Genomic DNA, 26,941 nt, shown 5'->3' on the forward strand with positions numbered 1-26,941 from the left:
GAAACGAGACAAGGCACAAATGGAGTTGGCCGCCTGAAGCGCCATACCACCAGAAGAAAACACTTTCTTCGCCCAGCCATCAAAACGTTTCTCGTCCCTATCAGGAGAGATGGTAGGGTAAGACGCCTGCTTTGCCGGGGCCGTGGCCGCCCGCACCACCAAACTCTCCGGAGTGGGGTGCCTGGTCAAGTAGCAGGGGTCGCTACTGGCGGGACGGTATTTTCACTACAAGGATCTGCCCACCGCCGGGAGACTCTCCGGAGCAGTCCAAGCCGCCGCCACCCTTCTCTGTAAAGCCATATGGAACGGCAGTACCGGGTCAGTTGGGGGACCAACATCAAGGATGTCCGTCAGATCATCCTGCACAAACTCCCCTGGGGGAGCAGACCATCCCAAGTACTCAGAAACCCTAGCCATAAGGCGCCGGTACGAGGAATCGGCATGAGAGCCAGGCTCAGGCCTACAAAGCTCCACCTCCGGAGAGGTGTCCAGTCCACTGGCATCATGCAGTGACTGCCTCAACTCGTCAAACTGACTATGGCCCGAGAATTTCATCTGGAACCTGACTAGGAACCAGGCCATCAGAATCCTCATCCGCCTCTGAAATATATTCCAGGTGGCGAAAAGAAGGCACCCGAGAGTGCTTGCTCTTAACCAGAGCCTTCCTAGGGGGTTCCCCCGTGCCACGGGGTACCTCCGACACGAAAGGCGTCGATGGCGGCGAGCGAATCGGCGCCGACGTCGAGAGAACAGGCATCGGCGCCGAGAGGATCGGCGTCGACGTCAGATGCAGCGCCGCCAGCATCGGCGGCGTCGACACAGCCCTCGAAGCCGGAGCCCCGAGCGTGTCCCTCGACGACCTGAGCGTCGACGGCTTAGACGACTTCCTCTGAGCCGTAGCCTCGAGTAAGCCTGTCGACGCCCTCGACACCTCAGACGTCGATGTCTTCCTCGAAGACCTCACAGGTGCACACGGTCTCAAACGCGTCGAGGACCGGGACCTGGAACGGGTACGTCGAGAACGAGTCTCCTTGTCCGAACGGGACCTCTCCCGTGACTCGTGCCGACCACTCTTGCGAGCGGTGTCTCTCGACCTCTCACGACCGACCCCACTCGGGGGCGCGGACGGCTTAGTACCCTGCGACTCAAGAATCGCCAGCATTTTCTTCCCGAAGGAAGCCCATTCCTCCGGCGTCGCACGGCTGGTGGGGTAAGCGACCTGCCGGGCAGAGACCTCCGAAGAGGACCTGGAAGACGACCGGTGTCAGCGCTTCCGAGAATGCCTCGAAGAGGCTGAGGAGTGGCGAGACCGACTCCTAGAAGGAGACCCACGAGACTTCCGACGATGACGCGGAGAGTCACCCCTCGAATCATCCGTCGAAAGCCCCGCAGACTTCGACTTCCGGGGCTTGGACACCCGACCTACCGACAACTTCTTCTTACGTTCGCGTAAGGCTTTGGACGTGAGCGACTGGCAGTCGATACAGTCATCCGTGTCGTGGGCCTCCCCGAGGCACCAGAGGCAGGCGTCGTGCGAGTCCGTCACCGACATCTTGGACCCACACTCCCCGCACTTCTTGAAACCCGGACGCGGGGTCGAAGACCAAGTAGAAGACATCTTCACACGAAGGATTTTCACAAAACGAACAGGTTCGAAGAACCGAGAAGAACAGAACTCCAAAGAGTCAAGGCGTTAACCGAGATTCACGAAGCAACATGTTCGCGGAAAAAACGGAACTGAGGCTACGGGCGTCGTGCGTCCTGCTTATCACATCGGAGGAGGTCCTCGACGACGGCGCATCGACGCCGGAAAAAGTTTCCGAAGCAGCACAGCTGTGGTGATTACATGTCATAGATATGGAATACGTCGGAGGACCCAATCCCCTCGAACCATATTTACATAAATCTACTGGTGACTGCTTGTGAAGCCCAACATGGGAGGGCATTCCCTGGGGTTCAACCAAATTAGTCCTGACCCTCACAATGGCATGCGTAACTGAACAGCTCGGTTTCACTCTTAGGAGGGCTGAGAGTTGGTACTTTGGTACAATACCAATGAAGGCACATCTACAAAATATAATTACTGAAACATACTTTTGTAAAGACCAGAAGAAATTGCTTCAGTTAAGATAAGTACTTTAACATATAAGCACTTGTGAGTTAACTGTACTACCCTCTTCCCCTACCCATGGCACTTCTCCTTTTCCCTCTTCCCTGCACTTGCAAGATCTCAATGACACCAGGCCTAGTAAGATCATTATTTTGTCTTCGTTTTGTTTCCCCTGCTTGTCATGTCGCACCTAGAAACACCCGTGTACAGGTGCGTGATAAATACCATATCATATCAGTATGACAAAGCAGTAATGTGCCTAAAGTGCCAAGGATTTATGAATGGTAGCATACACTTTAAAACGCAAAAACTATTTCAAGAGCCTTAGAAAATTCATCAAAGCAAATCAACGGTAGTATGTAGTAAGAAAAATTAGAACACTGGCCGTAAAAGCAGTAAACCCCAATCTAAAAAAGGTAATCTGAGTGCTTTACTAAGCAAAATTATGAAGTTCTTAGTTGAAGATATTTTAATGGTTTGCAAAGCTCAAAGCAGCAAAGTATGTAGGCAGATAATTATAGTGAAGAGCAAGGCAAGTAGAACTAGCTTATTACAGGAGATGCAGAGAAGGCAATCTTCAGCCTGACAAGGCACGTGGAAGCCACAGAGGAGTTATAAGGCCAAGGGGTGTCGAGCGGGGGCCCGGACAAGAGTAGGACCAAGAGCTCTGCTGCAGTAAGTGTTGAAGAAGGGCAGCAGACAAATCCAAGACAAGACAAATAATGTATCCAAAGTCACACAATAGTAAATCACAAGACTGTTTAACTCAAGGAACCCCACAAACAGCTGGATACGACTGAAGCAGCAGCTGAAGGAACAGTAAGGACCATTTAAAGAAAATGTTAAGATGCCCCTGAGGAGACAATAGCCCGAAGGACAGATGGTGCAGCTGTGGAGACAGGATGTGCCATAAATCAGCAATAGCAACTCCACTCTAGTTCCAGCTAGTCCTCCCAATTCACATCTGGTAAACTCTATAGCTACAGGGAGGCCTTTAGGGGAAAACCAGGAGGCTTTAGAGACACCGATTTTCCACCACTTTCTACTGGATTGAAGACATGGCCGAGAGCCTGAAGCAAAATCCCAACGCAGGGAGAGGCAGGGTTTCAGAGTCAGAAGGATCAGTTGTCAGCAGCACAGTCAGCTTCCAGGATCTTCAGAAAAAGTCTCTTCTTGTCCGCATCTTCCAGAAAGTTTCTAGGTACACATCTGCATGACTTGGCTTGGCTTGTATTAGGCCAGACAATCAAGATAGGCCAGCCAAGCAGAGGTATTGCAGGCCCCGACACCTGGAGAGAGGCAGCAGATCCTCATACAGTCTAAACCAGATCCCAGTCATACAGAAGGAACTTTGTAAATTCTGCATGGAGTTCATGTAAACAGAACTGACAAAAAGGTAGTCCCTCATGTAAAAAAAAAATCACTTGTGTTGTCAAACTTAAAAATTCATTGATAGTCACCTTGCTGCCAATAAGGGAGCAAGTGGCTACCCACATGGTAAAAAGGCTACTCTTTTGACTTGACTGGTGACTGCTGTATATTTTACTTTTGTCTCCACCATTCTTTCTGGGTGAGTAAACACACCCAAGGACCATAAAGAAGCATCTCTGGCAAGGCAAGCATATGTTATACTCCGAGAAGAACATCACAATTTGGTTGCAGGGAAACTGCAGTACAAAACGGTCAGCAAAAAAAAAATATCTGAATTTATTGTATGGACTAAAGTTAGCAAAACGCGAACCAAAAAGTTTGTTCTGCCAGTACATAGAGCTCACCTGATGCTGTGCTGCGTTACCTTTTGCCAGACCCTTCCCATAAAAAAATGTTTACTCAACTTTCAGAAAAATCCTCATGCTTTTTATTAAACGGTGTGTTGTTGCAACTTAAGTGGGCAGTGGCCCAGCAGGGGCCCAATCAGCTTCTGCTGTGCGGGGGGGGGGGGATTATGGCAGCTGACCTGACGCAGGAAACGGGTAAGCAAGTGTTTGTGTAATGTTTGTATATGTGTGTATGTACACGTGCCTGTGAATGGTGTGTACAGGTGTGTGTGTGCATGTCAGGTGAATAAGAATGCAGTGTGTATGAATGTGAGAGAAGTTACATGGGTGCGTGAAAGGGTATGAAAGTGATTGTGTGTGAATGTTCTGGGTGCGTGCCCGTTTGGCGAGTGCAGTGTGAATGATCTGGGTGCGTGAATGTGAAACAAAGTGTATGGGTGAGTGACTTGTGGGTTAATGGTTATACATGTGATTATGTGTATGTGTCAGGCGCTGGAAGGCCAAGTAAGCACTGGAACACTGTCGGCATTTCCTTAAAGTGACATGGAATGTTTTACTAATGGTAAAAATGATGTAGAGGAGCCCACCTTCTTTTAAGTTTACTTTCTAGTATTTGAAATGATTCCTAATCCACTATTTAGGGTAACTTTCTTGAATATTGAAGTTAAAAAACTTCGAGAGATAAGTGACAGTTGTCACCATCATATACACTATGTTTAAATAATTAAAATATGTAAAAATTGTATGAGAACGGTGAAAGAGCATTTTGCATAGTTTTATGCACAAAAGTGTGCACGGAGCCAAGGTCATGTGTGTTAAAGTGATCCCCAAAATTGTTCTGCTCATATTGGATTCTGTAGCCCAGAATCTGACTCTTTTAGCACCTAACTATTCAAGAAAGTTACCCTAAATAGTGGATTAGGAATCATTTCAAATACTAGAAAGTAAACTTAAAAGAAGGTGTGCTCCTCTACATCATTTTTACCATTGTTATCATTGTTAGAGGCTACTCCAATTCTAGACAGAGCACCCACCACTAACAACCATCAGAGAAGATATGTCATTTTCAAAAATTGAATCATTAACCACAAATAGAGCAGAAACCTTGGGCTTCTCAGCAGAGGAAGCAACACAAATTCTAGGGTTAATTAAGGACATAAATATTGACCTCAGTGCCTCTGACAATCCTGAAGAACTGATACATCAACTGGAACGTCCGATACGAAGAGAGATCAGCAGAAATTACACGCCACTACATTAGCTCAATACTACAAAGCGTAACGAATACCACGTGGTCTGAGAATAGACCTTGAACCAACCTTGTGTAAAGAAAAACCTGAGTTTGTTAAAAGGTGGAGATATATTCTCAACAAATGCTCCCTGGATTTGATTTTATTGACAATTGAAGAATTATCTAAATCATTAACTACCCTAGAATCGGATCTTGATAAATTGAAAACCTCACTAACGAAAATAATCACGAAAGAAGAATTGGCAAAGTTATTAGAAGAAACTAACAACAAACAAGATACATACAAAAAGGAAATAGAAGCCATAAAATTAGAAAATTCAGGAGGGATACTCTGGATTACAAGTTGGATATAGTGTATTCGTGGAAGGAATACTATCAACAGAGGGACAATTCCAAAAGCGGGCGGACACCATACAATAAAAGAACCCCGACCACAGGAAGTGCCTCCTCTGAGGCATCAAGTGTTGAATCAGAAACACCTGAACCGGAACAAATATCCACGGAAAGAGACTAACAAGTACCAACAACATCAAAGGGAACAAAATCACCATCAGAGAACATTGCATCTTTTTTAGACCAGGCAAAACTAGAAGAGGCAAGAAGAAAAAATCCAACCTGGAAAGTGAACTTCATACAGAAGAGAAATTAGTTATCAACATCTCTGATTACAGGTTAAGTACATTAGAGGAAAAAACACTACAAAAAGGCATCTCATTTGTTCCGAGTCACAAAAGTTCACTCTTAAAAGAAAAAATGAATTTCTACAAATTAACTCGGAAAATGAAATTGAAATTGTTTTTTGACACATGTGAATGTGGAACTCCCAAAGAGGATTGCAAATATTTAGAAATTAAATCTAAAAGTACATTTATGCCTCCAATACAAAATCCCTTGATTGATGTGTTCCAAAAACAGGTCTTAAAAGATCTGGAAAAATTGAATTGCCAAAAAAGAACTAAGACTAACTTCACAAAAGAGAGCAGCAAGTGCTGAAAAATTTGTGGCAAAACCCGAATTTAATACTAAAACCAGCTGACAAGGTGGGCACACTGGTAGTGATGAATTCAGAACAATATAAAATGGAAATAGAAAGACAACTATCAGATGGCAACACCTATCCTGACATTTTTAAAAATCCCACAGAAAAAGTACAGAAACTGAAGCTGAAAATGACAAACTAATAAATCACCGTACAAAAAATTTCTTGATGAAACTTCATCCATCAATTCCAATAATATACACGCTACCGAAAGTTCATAAAGATCTGACAAACCCGCCAGGAAGACCTATCATTGCAGCTAACAGTCTACTTAAGCCCCTAGCACAATACATAGACCGAGCAATCCAACCTTCAGTTCTCAAATTCAAGACCTATATCAAAGACACAAATGACTTTTTGAATAAATTAAGGAACATCGAAATTGATGAAGAGCATGACATTCTCTTCACAATGGACGTTGTAAGTCTTTACACCAACATTACCCATGAAGGGGGATTAGAAGCCATGGAGTGGCTATTGCTAAAACTAGATACGGATTGCAAAGCAGACAAACTGTTCATTCTAAAATTGTTGAAAATCGTCTTACAGAACAACTTTATGTTTGAGGATAAGTATTACATACAAACATCCGGAACAATGGGGGCCGCCATGGCCCCCAGCAATGCCAACACGTACATGGCGTACCTGGAAGAAACAAATATCTTCAATGAAGAAAAATGGACAAAACAGTTGAAGTGCATCTATCGTTTCATAGATGACATCTTCGGCATCTTGAGTGGTTCTTATGAAGAACTGGAGATATTCTTTCAACATTTAAACAGAATGGCACCCAGGATAAAACTGACAAAGACAAGCAAAGAAAGAATTGAATTCTTGGCGTACAAGTATACAAGAAAAGAGACAAATTGGAAACCACTATATATACACAATTGACAGAAACAGTATGCTGCATGCCAAGAGTTTTCATCCACAAAGAACAATAGAAAGTATACCATTCAGTCAGTTCTTGAGGTACAGACGGATCATTTTGGAAGAAGACGAATACAACAAGACGAAAGCCTTGAAGAGTAAATTTTAAAAAAAAGAGGCTACCAGCTTGTTAATATCAATACGAGCGCTGACAAAGTAAGCAGGATCAGCAGAGAAGAAGCACTGAAACCTAAAGAAAAAAACAGAGGCAGAGAAACTGGTATATGTCACTACTTACTCTCAACAGAGCCCAAAAATCAAGAAGATCATTAAAAAAACTGGACAACTCTTACACTTGATCCCATGATCAAAAGACTTTTTCCAGAACCTCCCCCTTTCACCTGCAGTAAAAGCAAATCGATCAGAGAACATCTGATCAAAGCAGATTTCTTGGCTGAAGGACAAATTCAGGAAAACTTTGAAGGAACCACGCCATGCCATAACTGCAATAATTGCAACAACCTAATTAAGGGCATTACCATCACCCATCCCCATAAAGGATACAAGATAAACCTCCACAATTCGTCCACATGTGACTCTAAAAATGTAATATATGGCATAAAATGCCCCTGTGGAATATATTACGTAGGAATGACAACGAGGAAAGCGAAAACGAGATGGTCAGAACACAATTCCAACATAAGGACTGGAGCCATCAAATCGCCAATAACACAACATTTCAAGAAAGAGAGACAAAACATCGCTCAGATAAGGTTCATTATTCTTGAACAAATAAAGGCACCAAGGAGAGGGGGAGACCTGAATAAAATTCTATACAGAAAGAAACATACTGGATAGAAAAACTGAGCTCCATGCAGCCAAATGGGATGAATGCCGACTAGGATCTAAGTTGTTTTCTATAATAAACAAGCAGGACTAAACAACTCGGCCAGACTGCCCAAAAGGCATACCGATAACAGATGATGTGAGGAAAAGGAATACTAACACCACAGGATAAAAAAAGGACACAATAAGATGGCGTTAACCGAAGCAAAACAAGCAAATCACCACTCAGCATGAAAGAAAAATGAGGGAAGCATTTTTGCAAAGCCTTCAATTGTGTGAATTTCACAAAGATATGCCAACTTTACACATGCGGCAAGGTACAGCCAACATATATTATGAAAACAAAAGTGTAATCCAACACAGTGAGTCCATCATCTAAAGACACCACAAGATGGCACCCAGTAAACCTCCAAGTTGAGGCCTCCATGCAACCGTGGCAAGAGAGAACGGACTCAGTCTGCATTCACCACAGGAAACAAAAGTAACGTGACTGTGTAACCAGAACAAGGCGACAAGCAGTATATGCTCCGCTTCCAAGAGTGGACACGATGGGACGAACGGTGGAAGAAGCGGATCAGGACGAATCAACGAGGACGCTCGAAAAGAACAAATCGAGGCGAAGCGCCGGGACTGATTTAAAGCTCCACTACCCGTGGATACAGTTACGCTGAGGTGAGCACTAAAACTACATGAAACTAACTTTAAACACTAGCGAATTCGGTTTTGTTACTGGGACACAGCGCTATGCACTAGCGACTTTTCCCAGCACAAAACCAACCCCCACCATAACAACAGACAGTGTCAGAAACAAATGTTATTCGTTTTTTTAAACAGATCACGCTAAGAATCGCCCCATGCGCATTAAGAAAGTGAGCAGGCACAGCGCCTATCTACAAGCAGAACTGACATGTTCAAGACGTTTTAAAGAAAACCAGATCTTCATTGTTACAGGTACAGCAGGTCTCTATGAACGCTCACGAAAGAAATAGAATCAGTAAGATTGTCATTGTAGAAAACATAGATAAAGATATTGATCAGAAATATATGTGGATTCAATTTTCAGAACATACCCCTTTGAAACAAGACACTTGCCAGCACCTGATTAAGGGCGTGGACAGCCCGAAACGTGTCGTGCATTGAATTCAATTGGCATTAAGTCAAATGACAATCTCAGACATGGATATTTCTTTGAGCCAACAGGAAGTGTATTTACAGATGAAGAAAGTGTGACATTTCTTTTCATAGGAAATGATAGCTACATGAAAATGATATAATAATTTATGATCTTTGTTTTTTGTTTATAACGTATTTTGAATTAAGCACCACAAAGCATGAGGTAATGTTAAACTGGTATAATGATTTATGTTTTGAAGTTAAAAAACTTGGAGAGGTAAGTGACAGTTGTCACCATCATATACACTCTATGTTTAAATAATTAAAATATGCAATAATTGTATGAGAACGATGAGAGTATTCATTTTGCATAGTTTTATTCACAAAAGTGTGCACAGAGCCAAGGTCATTTGTGTTAAAGTGATCCCCAAAACTGTTCCATGGAATGTTTTACTGCCATTTTTGGACAAAGCCAACTTAATGAGTGTTATTACATGGGAAGGCTGCCATTTTGTTCAGGCAATCTAGCCATTTCTTATTGTGGTATGACATTTTGTGCTGGGCATTTATGATAAAGCAAGAATGAGCGGTGCTCGTTTGCGTCTAAAATGGTCTACACTGGACACAGTTTGGTTTGGACACATTTTGTGATTGTGGCATGGAATTGTAATGACAAAGCCAACAGCAGGATGCCCTTATGTGGGATTCTGGCATACACTGGCAGAACCAACTTGAACATGCTTTCTTACAGCATCATTACTACCATTATGCGTAAAGCAAACTGGAGTATTTTCTTATATGGGAATACGGACATATATTGGTGCAGCCAACATGGTAATGTAGGGACACAGCCAACGCAAACGTTTTTTATACTAGCCTATACTGTGGGCAAGTTATGAAAATGCTCCTGTGGACTGTTGCCGACTTGCTATTGGATTTTCTACCGATTTACCCTGCAAACTCCACTGGAAACTGTCAGACTTTTTACCCAATCTTTCACAGAAATTGTGCTGTATAACATACCATTTCAACCCATTATTCAAAAAATGTCCGCCCTTCTCGTAGGTTCACTCGGTCGCTCTTGTATACCTGTGGCACATATTCACACCACTCCAATTTAAAAATTCACCAGCCGCCACTGGTGGCTGGGGCCGGCACCACCCCATGTTTCTACACTAGGTGTAAGATTTAAGCTTAGATGAAAACACACTCGCATTTTTCTCCTAGTACAGTGTGCGCGTTCCCCTACAGTGGCATGATCATCATGGGCATTGCGCATGCGTTGTGGAATTGGCCAGTCTGGAGTGTGCCATGTCCCATGCATTGTTGAGGAACAAGGGGGCGGGTATTTCAGGGCCTCATCTAGGCCCATAGGGGGGCCCACAAATACACCACTGCTTCTAGCAACATTCTAACATACTTACTTGTGAAGGCCAAAGACAAGATTATCGCCACATCAATGAAGAGATACTGCACATCCCCCAGGTTCCCAGGAAGCTGCAAGAGAAAGAAATGGACATGAAACATACACTTGGGTCTTCCAGATAGATGCTGACACCTACTCGCAAACTGACCGCTTAATGCATCGCTACCCACTGAAGGTCCATGAGCTCTTACTGCACACCCAAGCTCCTGAGGCCGATCTCTAATGTTAGTATCGAACAAGGAGCCTAACGGCCAAGATGCTCAGCCCTTGCAGTAGAGCTTTCATGCATCCAGTCTGGCTGCCCATTTCCCCTGTCCCTCAGGGCTCTTCCCAAGATTCTATTCCCAAATGATGAACACCTCGGCCACTCTGCATTTACAGTATGTTCTGCAAAGAAGGCAGAGTGCCCAACTGCACTGCTGAATGGAAGTTTACACCTGACTGAGAACATCCAATTAGATCAAAACATGTCTGGGATGGCATGAGGTTTTTTGCGCAAAGAGAATGTGGCCTCGACAACTTTTTGCCATTCTCCCACCCTCCAGAAAGGCTACATTAATCAATGCGTTAAATGCGTATGCAAGAAGTAGTGGCAGCAGGACTGCAAATGTAAGGGTGGGGAATGTCGAAAGGTTGTGGGTGGGGAAGGGTGGGGGGGTTCAAAGTTAGGGGGAAGGATGCAGAGTTGTGGGAGCAGAGTGTGGCCTGACTAGAGCCCAGGGGTTTTGGGGTCCCCTCCGCACAATTCAAACATAGAGCAGAGTATGAGGGTCGCTGGTGTGTCCGCCCCAAAGGAGGAGAGTGCAGTAAGGGAGGGGGCGCAAGAATGGAAGACCAGGCTCTGGCAAAAATGGCCTGCGGGAACACCAGCTCCAGGAATGTGATCTAGCAGTTCGTACTTGACTGACCCTTTTGGGGATTGACTAAGTATGATTTACTTATGTTTCCCCTGCTGTGAGGGCATGGCAGGCTGATAATCGCAGATGGTCTGCAATGTTTCCCATAGCAATGCCAGTGGCTATGATTCTTTCAAAATCTCCCATCCATCCATCCATCCATCCATCTTCAGTTGCGCATCAATGTTTAGGGCAGACCTCAAAGTTTGCACTTGCCAACTGCACCCGATAATGGACTCTTGGCAACTAAAATTGTCTGCCCTTGTGGGAAACTGAGGGGGTGCATGACTATCTGGCTAGCAGACTGCACATTGAAATTTTGACCTGTTTTGGGCAGGGGACACTTCAAGTTGATGTGAAACTACAACTTTCCCAAGTTAACGCCATAATAATTTCAGGTTTTAATGTTGTTTTTCATGCCAGCTAGCTCCTGCTTTTAAATATTAACTATTACCCAATATAATGGTACTCAACCTATTTACCTATAAAGGATTAATGGCTGAGTCGAGCCCGCTGGCGTTAGCTCCCCTCCCCCCATGTCAGAGAGGGGACTGCTTAACCAGTAAGCCGTCCACCTGGCTTGTCGTAGCTCCATAACAAACGTGCTATGACTCTGCAGCACAGGCAAGTGCTGCTTCATCCAATGAAGCAAAATATAAGCCCACAAACATCTCTGCATGAAAATGTTACAAAGGCTCCAGCCAATGGAGTGAACACTAGAAAATGTACTGCAGTTATCCCAGACCATAAAGCCACCGGTGCCACAGAACCGAGCAAGCTGCAATCCCCTCATCCAGTATCCTGCAAATGTTCCTGAACATACAACTTTCACCCAACACACCCAAATGTCCCAGTGCCCCAAGTATACCCCTGCTCTCCAAGAAGAGGTCCATGAATAATAGAGGTAGCAACAATCGCCCAGCATTCTGCAGGTGTCCCATAACAAGCCCGCCAAATCAGCCCTCTAATGTAAGAGCTAACCTAGGACTGCCCCAACCAACAGACTAAGATACAATCTCCCAGCACAATGCCGCCGTCACATAATGTAACGCTCCAAACTCCAAATGACAGCCTCAGTCATCCAGTATGATAGGTTTCTGCTCATTAGAACAGATCACATTGCAGTGACCATCAGTTTTTCAGAACAAACACAGTATAGCTCCATGAACGAAACACATTCCAATAGTGAGCAGAAGCTGTGCACCAAGGGTGTATAGCTTGGGCCAACAAGACAACCATAACAACCAAGCAGACAGCATCTTTTCTTGGAAAAGTAGTAGTTTCAGCCATAGCTAATGTGGCAGGTCAGTAGGTGATTCAGGCTAATTATTTCACAGATGGATTTGTAACTCCCACACAAGGTAATTGCATCCAGAGTAGCCAGGATGGTACTTACAGAGTAAAGGTGGAGGACGCTTAGGTATTGGATAATACTGTAGAGAGCCATGAATTTGAAAACACAGAAAGAAGTCACCAGAGCGGCTCGGCCTTCTCTAGAAAGAAGCAGATCAAAATAAGGCTTATTTCACAGATACAGAAAGCGTGGATGTCAATCAGGCAGAGAGGTTGCAAGTGAAATCAAAATGAACACTGTCTAACTGAGCCACAACTTTGACTCAAGCCGGATAGATTTCACAAATGCTTACACATACATGCCATGATCCCTTCAAGAAATCCGACTTGCACTGTAGCCTTTCAGACAAGAATGGAAAACGTACTAACCTGTAACAGTAGCTCCCAGGCACAAGAGCCCTTTATGAAGGCAGACCATGTAATATTCCTGGTCGTCCGGGGAGCCTTAACCGGTTCAATTTCTTTTTTTTTCTGTTTTGAAATGAACGCTTCAGTGGGGTCACAATACTTAAATTCAGAATGAAGAGTCTGAAAATAATGTGCATTGTGAGGAGCCAGACACGAAAGCCAGATACAAAGTTTTCATGTTCTTATTAAAGACTTATTCAAATGAAAATGGGTTGGAAAAATTCCTCTCCGATCCTATGCTAAAGAGTATTTTCCCTCCCTATAAAGCAAAACTAAGAGTCTGTCCGTCAGGATGTCAATAACTGAGAAGCCGTCCTTGTGTCCAAAACGTCCTATCCGGACCTTCACACTACAAATAAGAGAATAATAAAGTGTGCAATGAAATGTCCAACACAATATGATATTGGCAAAAAAGTATTCACAACTAAAGATTACAATACCTCACAACAAAAATGTTCTCCATGGTAAAAAACCTTTGACCCAGAGGGTGGTTCCCTTCCCCTGGATTCGAAATGGATGGTAATGTCTCTTTTACAAACAGTGGGCCTCACAAGTTTGCCGGTCCAGTAGTAACGGTGCCGGTAGCGGACCGCCAAACTACGAGTTGTGTTTGCAGGTGCCTTTCTGCCCACCAGGTCTGACTTGGAGGGCAGAGCGGCACCCGCAAACAACTCGTCGAATGCACCTGCACAGTTCATGAATGGTGCCGGTGCATCCGACCTCCCCATTCCCATTGAGCCCTGTGGGGCTTAATGGGAATGGTAATAAATACTGGCACCTGGCAAAGGGGACGGACCGGGTCCGCCGGGGTCGGAATGCCCCTTTACCCCATTGCTGGGTGCCAGTAATTTCCTACCGCCAAACTCGTAATGAGGCCCGGTTCCTTTTGTGTTTCTCCTGGATTCACAATGTTCCTGTTAGGCAACAAGTTCAGCAACAGTCTTTCTTCAACACAAGTATATCCTTTTATTTAAAAAACAATGTTCATCTGTAGTTTTCTGTTTAGCTTTGCAACTCGCCTGGTATACTACCCTATCAGGACTCCGAATGCAATTCCCACTGCCTGGTATACTCTCCTGCCAGGACTTCACTTATGGTTTCACTTGTCTTGTATACTCCTCTGCCAGGACTTCATATGCAGTTCATAGTTCCTCTATATCACCAAAACTGTATATACCGTGGCGTTTTGGGTATATCTGTCTGCAGTAACATTTGTTCAAACTTTGCCCTATACCTGCATCTCATGCACTTTGGAGCTTGACGGTGCCTTGTCTGCATTCAAACAAGCGTCTTGTATTTTCAGTATACGTAATCTCAAAATGTTCAACTGTCGTTGGACAGTACGCCCCGGGGTCCTCCCTTGCTTTGGGTCGACCCACCAGTTCTCTCCAGCATCTCAGGTCCTGCTCACACATCTGCAGAGGGGCAGTGCAGCTTTCTTCCCACTCTGGATGCTGCAGACGTCCTTCCGGCTTCCCTTGCGGCTCTGTGGTCACACGCCTACTTACCTTGTGAGAAACCCGAGGGTATTCTCCTGGGTAGACACTGACAATCCCTTATTCAGGTGGCCTGGCACTCTCAGATCCCAACCCTGGGGGTGGATGAGCAAGGAAAGATTACCAGGGTAGGGGAACCCATGGGTGTGCTCAGGGATATGCCCCAGGTGAGACGCGGTATTGCACCCGAGAGGAAGAAGGAGAGGACGAGATCCCTAAGATCTTTATAGGCTATAAAACATCTGCCTCGCTTCCTCCCATTAAAATCTCCTTCCCAGATCCAACAACCCCTCCGTATATAACCAATCCTCTAAGGTCCCAAACCCCATTGCACCCAGAAACCATCTTTCCCAGAATCCCTGTTATCCTGTTCCCTGCCGGAATACTCCCAATTGCTCTTCTCCACGTCCCTCTGATTATTCTTACTTGAACACTCCGGAATGTTCCATCGCCACCCGCAACCCCATCTCTCTGGTTATTCTTTCCCGAACACCCAGTCTAAATCAGATGAAACTACCGTTCCCACAATCCCCCTTGTTTATTTCATGATGTTAACCCCGGTCCTTCCCGTTTGTTTTACAAACCCTACCAATCTCACCCTTCTGACTATCCACACCCGTAGAACGAAGAATATCATTTCTCATGACAAACCCTTTCTTTTTGACAGAAACAATTTCTTAACCTATGGAAGACGGCAGACTAACCCTAAAGGTGTTTTACAGACATGTCCCAACACACGGGCCAGGCAGAGTCAGGCAATTAACCTGAATCACACATACCCAACAGCCCTTTACTTTCACCACAAGGATAAAAGGTGGAGCACTGGAGCACAGGACGAGCAGAGAGACAGACAGCATGACGTGAGAGCTAACTCAGCACGGCAGTTTAAGAGGAGGCAAAAGACAAAATACAGAGAGGGTGACAAGGAGAGAAGTGACCTTGCCCTTTCCTACCAATGCCATGAAACCTCAGCGTATGGAGACATAAGTCTGCGAACAATAGCCAGCGTGTGTTGCAGCATATGTCTACGGTACATGAGACCCTCCTCCGTTGATAACCAAGCCGGGGAGAGACGCAGGTCTCTGTGGTACCAACCGTGACTCGAAGGAGATGAAAGCCAAGCAGTTCATCAAAGCCGGTGAGTCGAGGGAAAAACCGATAACAAACAGAACCTTGCTGCATGATAAATTGCCAATGGCTAAATTGAACTTTGAAAAGCTAAAGAGGGGGAAACCAGCAACAGATGAGGCCGGCACCACGTGGGGGCTGAGGCAGGATTACTCTGGGTGAATACCCAATGGCATATAGACTACCATAAACAGAAGGCCTTGGGAAGAGGCAATGAAATGTCCAAGTGGTCATACAGGGGTCTTGCAAAATTCTCTAACGTCGAAAGTCTTTGACCGGCAGATGATTACGAAAGCTAAGGGAAGTGAATCCTGTATGCTGAACATTAGCACATTAACTGTTTGTTATAAGTTGGCAAGAGTGACCCTGGCAGATGGATGCTAGCGAAAAGGGGCAAGGTCTGAAGTCCCTATGAATAATATGGTGTAAAGGTTGGTGAGAGTGAACCAGCAGAGGGAAGCCGACAAAAGGGGCGAAGCCCGAAGAACTATTTAAAAGACATTAAGATTCGTGAATAAGAAAAGCCACAGTGAACCCCGAAGGAGAGAGGTGACCGTTTGAAAGGGGTCCGAACCCGAAAGAGGGAGATCAAGGGTGGAAAGTTGTCACCCAAAACTGTTTGATAGATTGTTAAATACAATTGTGTAAAGGGTCTACGCCCAGAAGAGGGGGGACCCATGGGTGAAACCATCACCCACCTAAGGTATACGTGAAGCAGATACATCAGGTCTCGAAGGCAAGAGACTTTTTATTGAAGAGACTTGGCCCTCGAAGAACATGACAGCTGACGCAGAACTGTTGGCTCGTGCTGGGAAACGATCGAGCATGTGCTGTGCTCAGGAGATCCACTTGTCATGTGCTCAAAACGTGGGCAAGGGAGACCCCCTGGCAATCACATCCTGACTATTTGTGAACACTTCTTTCTTTATTGAAACCCTATCCCACACTTTCTGTAATTAGTGTAAGGATTTGGAAATAGGTTTTTCTTTAGTATGGGCCCTTTTATTTGAGAACGCCACTTTTCATTTGGTGGTTGACGCTTGCTCCCATCTTAGATTTAGGTTAGGCGTTCCTCCACCCTGCATTTATTTTTCAATAAACACCCTTGGACTGTGATCACTTGTGTCTGTCTTCACTGTTCCCAACAGGTCCCGGTCTAGGGAATGCTGCTTTGTTGAGCTGCCGAGCACACAGGAACACTCATGCGGTTCCAGGTGTCTCCGCTGTTATTCCTGCTCTAGCTCAGCGTTCCCGCTTCTGCGGACGCATATGCTCCGCCTCACTGGTAAATTGGAGTTCATAGAGGTCATTGGATATATAGCATTTAAGTAATTTTCCTCAATAGAAATTACATGAGCAGACATCTTTATACAAAGGTATAGTAGAAGAAAAATTAAAAGAAGTTGCTATACTTTCTCTACAACGGGGAACAAGCAACTGATAATATGCCAATAAGGTATTGTGAATAAGAGGATCTTCCCCATGGGAAAGGGGGAGATACGGTGTCTTGTCCAATGAAGTCACAACATCTCCCCCCAGTAGCTGTCTCCTCCCTCAAAGCCGCCCCTAGGGTCCGGATCAGGTGGTGGCTGCCGTCCCCTGGCTACATGGGAGGTCACCGCCGGAGAATCCCGAATGACTCCAGTAGATTCATCACAGCATTAACTGCAGCATTTCTGTAAAAAGTGCTCCATCTGTGCCCACTAAATACTGGCAGCAGAGACAGCTGGTGGGCAATGTTCCCTCTAATTTTTTTGGGCTGTGTGCGCCAAAGAATAGTTGTGTGCGGGCTGTTTTTCAGTCATGTGCGGAACTGAGTGATGCGCTGCCAGACCGGGGGTGGTCAGCGGCGACGGCGCAGCGCCCCACCAGTGAGCAAGGCTTAGTGATCAGATTCCACAGTGTGCAAGCGAGGAATGCGAATTTGCGGCACAACAAGCTCTACTTCAAGGGACATTTGGGTGCTCTACTCTCCTCCCAAGACTTTAGCTCATCTGAAATTGTGTCCTTTTACATCTCTAAACATTAGCAAGATCTTTCGTTTTATGATGGGTTGGTACAAGAACAGAGGGGTTCTTGTAGTGGAACACAGATTACACTTTGCGGTTCCCACTCTCTTGCTCCTTCATGCATTTCCTTTTATCTTGATCTGTTTATCACATAGAGAGATTTCTGAAGACTGCCATAGTCCTGTCGTGGGGATTTGTAATCGTTGTTAAGGGCCTGAGATAATTTCTACTTTCTGCTCCAAGCATCCATGCATCCTCATTGGTGCCATTTGTCGATGCTCACTCTGCCTGTGCCAGTACAGCTGTTTTGAGACTTCTTTCAGTCAAGAGTCAAACCCTTCCCTAAAGCAGATGCCAAAATGCCTTTGCAGACCAGCAGGCCTGCATAACTTAGCACGAACTTCAGAAGTGCCTCTCACACCCTCCCCCCCTTCCTGCCACATCAGTGGGGAAGGAAACCACAAGGCATAGCCGGTCTCACCTGGTCCATTCACACTTGCGTTACTCGCCCTCTGAGGCACACATACGCCCCTTGTACTACTTCCTGCCTTAATGCTGCTCTTGAATTCGGGTTATTGGCGTTGATAAAGTATGCATTGCTTCAATGCCACTCCATGTAAACGGTGACAATTTGAGCACAGATATGGCTAACTGAGGGACAACCTCCCATGAACATTGTGCGTTTTATGATAACACTTTTCTAAATTTAAGCGAGGCGATAATATTATATTACCACATGGTCCCTGACTTCTAATTACGCCTTAACAAACCGACCTTTATATCTTGTAATACCGCTCCTTCTTGCCTTGTGTTCACTTTACCACAAATAGTATCTTTATAAAGCAGCCACCCCCCCTTGCGTACCACTTACCCCACACCCTACACCCTACACATCTATCTCCCTGGAGCTCTGTGCCCCTATGCACTTGCGCGTTCTCAATGTCACTGGGTCTAGGAAGATCAGTGTTTTTGTTCTCCCCTCCCTTTGCCTTGCCGCGCTCCGAAACACTTATGTACGAGCACGATACAAATAAAATATATATCATTTAGTGCTGCCGCTACTTAACTGAGCGTGCGGACATGTCGCTCACTCCTTCTGGTAGCATCTTAATGCAACGTCAGCGGTGCTCGAGCCGCATATACTTCAATTAATTACCAATGATTGTCGTATATATGATTTGCATTCGGCTTCCTGCCATAGTCCTTAATCAATTAATATTTCCCACTACCTCTACCTACCAAGCGCATTATGGCGCCCTTTAGCTGCTGACTAACAGCCGCCCATACAAGGATTGGCCTCTTCGCTGTGCGTGTGTCCTGTCTCATGTGCTTTCCTTAATGCTGTATGGGGGAGCCCCATTAGAAATTATACCTTCTCACTAACACGTATGTGCTGGGCAACCCTTTCAGCGACCTGAGAGCTATCGCTGCTGCAAGCGTACATTAAACTAAAAGGCTCTAGCATCAACCACTTCTCCCCCACAGCCCACTTTGGTAGTTCCCCACCTCCCGCTTCCGAATCTCTGGTGCCAGCAAGCATCTGGCACCTGACTTGGTTGGTCATAAAAGAATTTGCAACGGTTCGCCCTACCCCCATCTTCCTACCACCCTACCCAACCACCCTGCCAATGCCCAGAGATTTCTTTGCACAATTTTGAAAACAAATAACATTGAAACATCTGGTTAAATGCCCCGATAACGGCACCCGCTCACCACAAGGAGTTGCTAAATTGCAGCTTTGGCTGGCTGACGTTCCAAACATTTCCCTATATGTCAAAAGGTAAAGGCGTACGGGGGCCTACATACCAAGCACGTGGCACGGACAGCTTACAAACGTCCGCCCTGAGGCCATACATTCATGAAACTAAACCTTTGATTGGGCTGATACATGCCTTGCAGACATAGCAGTTTGACGACTGCCCATTAGGACAAAGACCGCCATCAATAGACCGCAAACGGCCTGAGGTCTCCTGGGTGCGACAAGCTGCACGCCCCCCACAACTGCCATGTGTCCCACCCCTCTGGCAGGATTGCTGCAACGCACCTCTCCGTACCGTAACCCCGATGGCAGCGCTGCTTCTGGTGCCTAAATTGGTGTCATATAAGTTTGCCTGCAGACTCCACTCCCCTTGATTGATGACACTGTCCAATGCAACCCCCCTAGACGACAATAAATGCCTCCACCATCCCTTGGTACCCTCTGGAATGGCGACCGGCGTGCGCGTGAAATGCCTGGAGAGAGAACGCCCTACTCAAATGTACTAATGAACCCTCCACAGAGAGGCCAAGCAACGCATGGGTAGTGGGAGGACTGAACTTCATATAGGTAACAAACCGTTTTTACATAGCGCCTCTTGCCGTTTTGCTCCCTCCTCTAAGCACTGTACAATGCAATCCTCATACTGAACCCCGAACTGAAAAGACCCAGTCCCCCCACGCAGCCATCAAACATTACAATACGCACACGACCTTTTATTACGGTGCACGTCATTTTTTACCAATACAATGTTACACACAATAACGATGCAGGGCCATACGTTTGGGACTGGCAAATTCATTAGACAGCGCAGCATAACTTGCCGAGCCATAACGGCGCTGTTTTTTTTTTCCTTTTTTTTTTTTTGAATGGCAGGCTGCATATCACTGTAGCACTTTGCAAGACCCCGAAAAACTACGTTATCGTATTACTATTGTATATGACATCTTATGCCTCGAGGGCAGGATAGCTAACACTGCATACTAACCAAGCATGGACAATGAGCCATAATGTAAGCACAAGCAATCCCACCTCAACATACATTGTGCGAACCTCAGAAAGCTGGGAGGAAATACAAATAACATTCCGCGCCCATTTCTGCACTGTGGGACAACCGTCCATCTACTTATTATTATTTTTTTTAAACAGAGTCTTGCCACGTGGGCAACGGCCACCATTAGCCACGAGGCTGTACCTCCTCCTTCCGCCCCATTTTTCCCCTGCGAGTTGCTTTCCAGTTACTGTGTTGTGAAACTCGCCACCTCCACTTTAAATTTCCCGAAAACCTTAACGCTGCAACCTGCGTTTGCCATCGACCATACCCAGTATTCATGACCCTCGACCCCCCAAAAACCTCCGCTTATCACCTCCTACGGAACACCCAAACATCAATGCATCCAACTCCCGAGTTCTCCTTAGTACATGCACCGATTCTTACAATGGAGGCACTAAACCATCAGCTAATACAATGCTGGCCTGAACAATATATATGATCCCCCCCTTACCGACAAGCGCACAAACAAACGCACTTGTTTTCAAACTGGCATGCCCGTGAGTGCACAGGTCTAACCACATGCCTAACACAATATAGGGTTTCCCGCGAGTTAACCCCCACTTCTCTTCTGCTTCCCGTAAGCGCCATGCTCTGCCCCCCACCACACATCACTGATTAGACAAAGCCTTTGAATTAACTGGTGCCGGCCCGCGACTGCATTCTAGTCAATGCAAGCAGCTCTGAAGACCACTCCTGCCCACTTCAAATTATACTTAATGATCGTGTAAACCCAACATATAATAAATGCGACCAGCACGTGATTCTCAATCATCTGCCTTGGCTGCACATCATTTAAAGCCTCACTTCATTACTTCGGCGGATAGTCGTATGTTACCAGTGCCTATACAACCTGGTTGCCCATTATCATTTACGTATCTTTTTTTTTTATATAACCCTGTGCTGGAGCACTGCACGCACTGTCCTGCAGTATATTGCCCCCCCCCACCCCGGTGTGATCTCTCCTGCATGTACGTGGGGCATTAACCCTTCAACACGCCATTCGACCCGTCTGAGACTGCTTCCTTTTTTCCATCAGACACATGCGAGCAGTGAAGCACATGCCGGCACTGTCCCACCCCTGATGCAGATTCTAGCATATCACGCGCACACCAAGGGCAACAAATAAAGCGGACGTGCAACCTCACCATATGAAGTGCAAATATGGAGCCACACAAAATACCTTGTTCTCAGCTACCCATTGTCCAAGCCCCCACCTCGCACGCCCCCCTACGTATGATATTCACCTTGTGTCTGTTTGCTCTGCGAAACACGACGATTGCTCTTAGCTGGAACTGAAAGCTTCCATCCCTGGAACGCTTCGACGCTGGAAACCTTTCCCCTACTGGACATCACGATCAAATGAGCAGGATACATCATGAACAAGGAATACGAACTAGCAGTATTGTTTCTTCCTTCTGAGGGCACAAGTGGAAGTTGCTTTCAACTTTGCAATTGTTACTTCCTGCACAGTTGAAGCAACTAGTGTGAAATGTGTCACTGGGCCCCAAATCAGCACTGCAGGCAGGCTGCCCCCCCAGGGTCAGGACTGGGAGGGAGGCGGCAGGTGTTACAATTGCTTTAGTGTTTGCAATTGTGTGCAGAGTGCAGTCTGCAGACAGTGCCGCCGGCGCCTCCTGGCTCCTGCCCTGCCCAACCCAGCACAGCCCCAGCCCCCTCCCCCCCTATGAGTCTGACTCGACTTCCTGGCCGCGGGCGGCTTGCTGTGACTGAGCCTGTGATGACTCGGACGAGCTGCTCCAGGTGGGCCGCGGCGCCGGCATGCCGCACACACACTGTTACTGTGGGCAGGGCAGGCCAGGCCTGCCAGTGCCAATAAACAAATTACCCCAAAGTCATTCGGCCGCGTATTTACATTTGGTGGCTAGCCTTAAATTATATTTTATTTAATAAAAAAAAAGAAAAAAAAAAAAAAAAAAATCACAAAATGATGATTGGAGCAAGTGCGCGGCAAAATAAGCACTATGCGCGGCTCACAATCAAAAGGTGCGCGGCCGCACATGCGCGCACCTTACAGGGAACATTGCTGGTGGGTATGAAAAGATTGGTCGAAAGTCCTGGACTGTGGCTCTTGCATAAATGCCCAGATCTACAGACCACCCAAACCCAACACAGCCTTTATCTGAGACTTCACCGACCTGGTCACCACCATGTCCCTCACGCATGCCAATAACACCTTGCTAGGCAACTTCAACCTCCTGGGCAATAAGACCACCAAACTGATGAAGGAAGCTCTCCTCTGCCTTCTCAACACCCTCAGCCTAGCACAGCAAACCCATCGGACAAACCTTCAGGTCTGTCAAGAAATTCCCGGTGGAAGCCATCATGCAGACCTCACCAAACTCCGAACTACTGGAAGCACTCAACGTCACCCTCTAAGCCTCCATCAATCGACACATGCCTCTGAAACACACCTGGAAACCAAAACCATCAGCACCCTGGTACACACAAATACTCAAATTTAGCAAAAGAGTCATTAGCAAAGAAGTATAAAACCTGGTGCCATTCCAGGTCAGCATCTGACCTGGTGCGCCTCAAGGAACTCCGAGCAACCCACCGATAACTAATCAACACAGCCAAGGCCGCCTACTATCAGAACACCATAGCAGAAGCCAACGAAAGCAGAGCCCTCTTCAAAGCAGTCAAGCACAGAGTGAACCCGCTACCCTGCCCCTGCGATGCCACACATCAAAAAATGCACGGCCACCACACTTGACAGAATCAGCAAGATTCGCCAGCACAGACACCAGCTTTGTAGCCACATACCCACCTCGCATCCCTCCTCAAAATCTCCACACCCTGGAAAACATTCAAGACACTCTCGACAGGACCTGGTAGAAACCCTGGCCACCCTCAAATCCACATTGTATAGAGACGACATCCTTGCAGCACCCATCCTCGAGATCCTAACCACAGAAGCTCTCCTTATCTACCTGGAGATCATCAACAGTTCCCTAACTCAAGGCACCTTCCCATCGACCCTAAAAAAAGGACAAATCCTCCCTCTACTAAAGAATCTGTCTCTGCATCCCGACAACCTAGGTAACTATTGCCCCATCACCCATCTTCCCTTCCAAGGTAAGATCGAGAAAGCGGTAGCCGCACAACTGCTGCAACACATTGACACCAACAATCTCCTCCCAACCTACAAATCTGGGTTCAACCCAGATGCAGGACAGAGACAGCAACCATACAGGTGGTTGACGACGCCCTCAACATCCTTGACGATGGCCACCCCTGCCTCCTGGTTCTACTAGACCCCTCGGCCGCTTTCGACAGTACATTGGCGAATGGGGATCAGCAACCTTGGCCTACGCTGGTTCAAGACTAGCTTGCCAACTGCAGCAGTTTGTTCAGATGGACTCCTCTAGATCGCCATGATACTAGTCACCTATAGCATCACGCAGGGTTCCAGCCTCTCCCCAGTGATCGTCAATCTATACATGGAGCCACTGGGAGCCCTCCTAGCCACACACACCAATACGACAACACACAACTATACCTCAAGACCGACTCCATCAAGGACATCCAAACCTCAAATCAGAAACGGATTCTTGCTGATCCAGTCTTGGATGCCCGGTGCATAACTGAAGCCCAACCCCTCCAAGACCAAATTCCTACTCTTCACGAACACCACCAAACATCCAGACATACAGACCTGGCTATCAACCATCCACAATTTTCTTGGGTGATTTACTATTCACCTTGGATCCCCCACCGCTGGGCTCAGATCTGCTTCGACACAAAATCTTTAATCAGTCTCCCTCTGCCAGACCTGGATCAATTCATCGATTTTTATCACAAAACTTGCTTTAACCCAAAGATTTCAATTGATCTCCCTCTGCTGGGCTCGGACCAACTTTATCTGTTTTGTTATAAACTTTCTTTACCGTATCAACATCGAAGACTTTCGATTGTGCGCAGGATTTAGCTTGACCCGTCGCAGGACCACTTTGATTCACAATCTTTTGCCACTCTTTCTCTTTTGTCAACGCTCAGCTGAATACCTTACAGAGACCTTTGAGCACACACGCGGTGGAGGACCACTATCGAAAAGGTACCGTATCTTGGTTTCAAAGTTCAATCACTCTTCTGCAGTTCAATTCATCCACGTTGGTTATCATGCACGTTTCATAGAATGTTCTTTCCAGCACTCGCCATACAATGTTGCCGCTTGCAACCTTGGTTCCAACACAGACTGGTCTTGTATTGGTCTCCCCAACTCACCGGTTTCGCCCTACCTTGATAATCGACAAAGGAGGGACCCTGGTACCTCAGACACACAATGCAGCGTTCGTCAGCCTGGTTTCCTGATCTTTCGCTTTCTATTAGAGGCTTCATGAAAGTAACGGTTCCTCGTCGAAAAGGTCAAAGGAACTTCACTCCTTGCGATCGCCTTCTGTTTCGCTGTCTTTGTCCTCTGCCATCTTGGAATTGCTGTTTCCTCGTGTTGGTTTGTCTCAACGTGTGCTCTCGTGCTCTGCCTTTTATCCGTGTGGGGAAGCATAATGGAAGTCAGGTGTGTGTGATGGTCAGTAATTGCCGGACCATTGTATTGGGACACGTCAGGTATACGGCCCGTGTGTTCGTCTGTTTTATCTCATAGCGGGCTGTCTGTGAGAACGATTGTGTTGTAAAATGAGTGGGGGGTTCGAGTGTCTAAATATCCTACAGGGTAGGATGGGGTAAAGGTGTTATAGGGAAGGGGATACCGGGTCTCACCATCCAGTGTCCCACTCCCAGAAGCCCCCATATCCAAAAGTTCCTCCCACACTGGTCCACCCCCAGGAACTGGATCCAGAAGCGACGGCAGTGTCTTGGCCACCTGGATGACAGATGCCTGGGGATTAGTGGGTGAGACACCTTCTGGTTACTCACAGGAAGTTATGACATCTAGTGTTAATTTCAACAAGAGTAATACAAATTGATTCGGAGATGTTCTGGAGGTAAGTTCTGTTGCAAACCATGGGTTACAGGATAGGAAGCTGGGAAGTCCTGTGATATGGAGCAATTACAGAGGTCCAACCAAGTCCATATCCTACGAAGGAGCAGGTAAGTTTTGGATAGCAGCAACAGGCTACTTGGGCTCTAGCCATGCAGCAGTGACCTCCACTTCAGTTTCGGTGTCCAGGAGTTTAAATGGAGCAATAGAAGACAGCATGCTTTGACTTTCAAGGGAATCCTGCTGGGTGGAAGTCCAGCAGCACTTGAAGCAAGATTCCACAGCATGGAAAGTCAGGGTTTGTCAGTCAAGTGGACGATGAGCCCAGGCAACCTCAGCCATCTTCAGGAACGGGTCCTCTCTCCTACAGCATAAGGCAAAGGTTCCATGTTTCAGGATAGAAAACACCTTGAATGGCTTTTTTGGTCCCACTGGAAGAAAATCAGTCCATCTAGAACTACACTTAGTCAAGATGTACCACGTTCTACTGTGCCAGCCTCCGCTCCACAAAAACAAAGCTCATGCACAAGGAATCCTCCAAGACCGGTCACAATTACAAAGCCTCACATTATAATGGTTGATTCTACACCAGGATAGGAACCAGAATGAGGGTTGAATTGGGTAATCTCATTCTTAGATCTACAGACCACTTTGAATGGCTTCACAAACAGAGCGGGAGGTGTAGCACAGCCTACCAATCGTATCCATGCACATTCCCAAGTTTTGGCAGCTATCCAATTAGGATTGGCCAGCCAAGATTTACTTTCACTGGCACACAGGGATTGAATTTGTGCCTCTTACACACCTTTATCCACATGTAAACCATATCCCATTCATAAAGATCCTTCCATGTTGGCTGTTCATGTTATAAACACAAATGTTGGCCAAAAACAAAATGGCCCAGATCATAGGATTTAAAAACTACAATGGTAGTCGATTTGCTCCTGTTCAGGGATCAAGTGGCTACCAATGGGGTAAAATGCTACAGAGTGGTGTAGCTAAAAGTAAATCACATAGCTGCCACTATGATCCAACACACATTCTGGGTGAAAAAATCACCCAAAGTCAATGTAAGGTGTTTTAGTAACACCAAGCCCAGGTAGCCATATTGGCTATCAAGAACAGCATAACAAAATGGCGTTGCATCTTTTAGGGGGCGCTTTGTAGAAGTCTCTGATAACAGACTCTTTTGAGAAACCAAAAAAAGAGCAGAACCTTTAGGGGGATAATCAAGTTAGAAAAAGTGGCCTAACAAATTGAATTATTACCAAAGACCACACAATCAAAGTCTGCAAGAGCCTCCATGATTTACTTTTAAAATACTAACATATTTCTCTTTTGCAGTGATTCAAGACAGTAGCTGGATTTCAGGGTCTGGTGATGTTACTTTATTGCTTGTGGCACATGGTGGACTAGGAAATCTCAGTCAGGGATGCTCAGAATTCAT

The 26,941-nt window shown here is 46.1% G+C and overlaps 1 protein-coding gene across 3 annotated transcripts in view; it reads right to left on the reverse strand.

Moving 5' to 3' along the window:
• LOC138567068 (polyamine-transporting ATPase 13A3-like) overlaps window positions 1-26,941 on the reverse strand; it is a 656,189-nt gene that overhangs the window by 116,873 nt on the left and 512,375 nt on the right. For all 3 annotated transcript variants that reach the window (XM_069644931.1, XM_069644921.1, XM_069644914.1), the window contains 2 exons: window positions 12,727-12,823; window positions 10,433-10,505 (listed from right to left, as the gene is read on the reverse strand). In XM_069644931.1, the coding sequence (XP_069501032.1) occupies window positions 10,433-10,505; window positions 12,727-12,823 (170 nt within the window). The remainder of the gene's footprint in view (window positions 1-10,432; window positions 10,506-12,726; window positions 12,824-26,941) is intronic.

The sequence above is a fragment of the Ambystoma mexicanum genome, chromosome 1p (genome assembly GCF_040938575.1).
Source record: "Ambystoma mexicanum isolate Mex_15411 chromosome 1p, UKY_AmexF1_1, whole genome shotgun sequence".
Lineage (NCBI taxonomy): Eukaryota > Metazoa > Chordata > Amphibia > Caudata > Ambystomatidae > Ambystoma > Ambystoma mexicanum.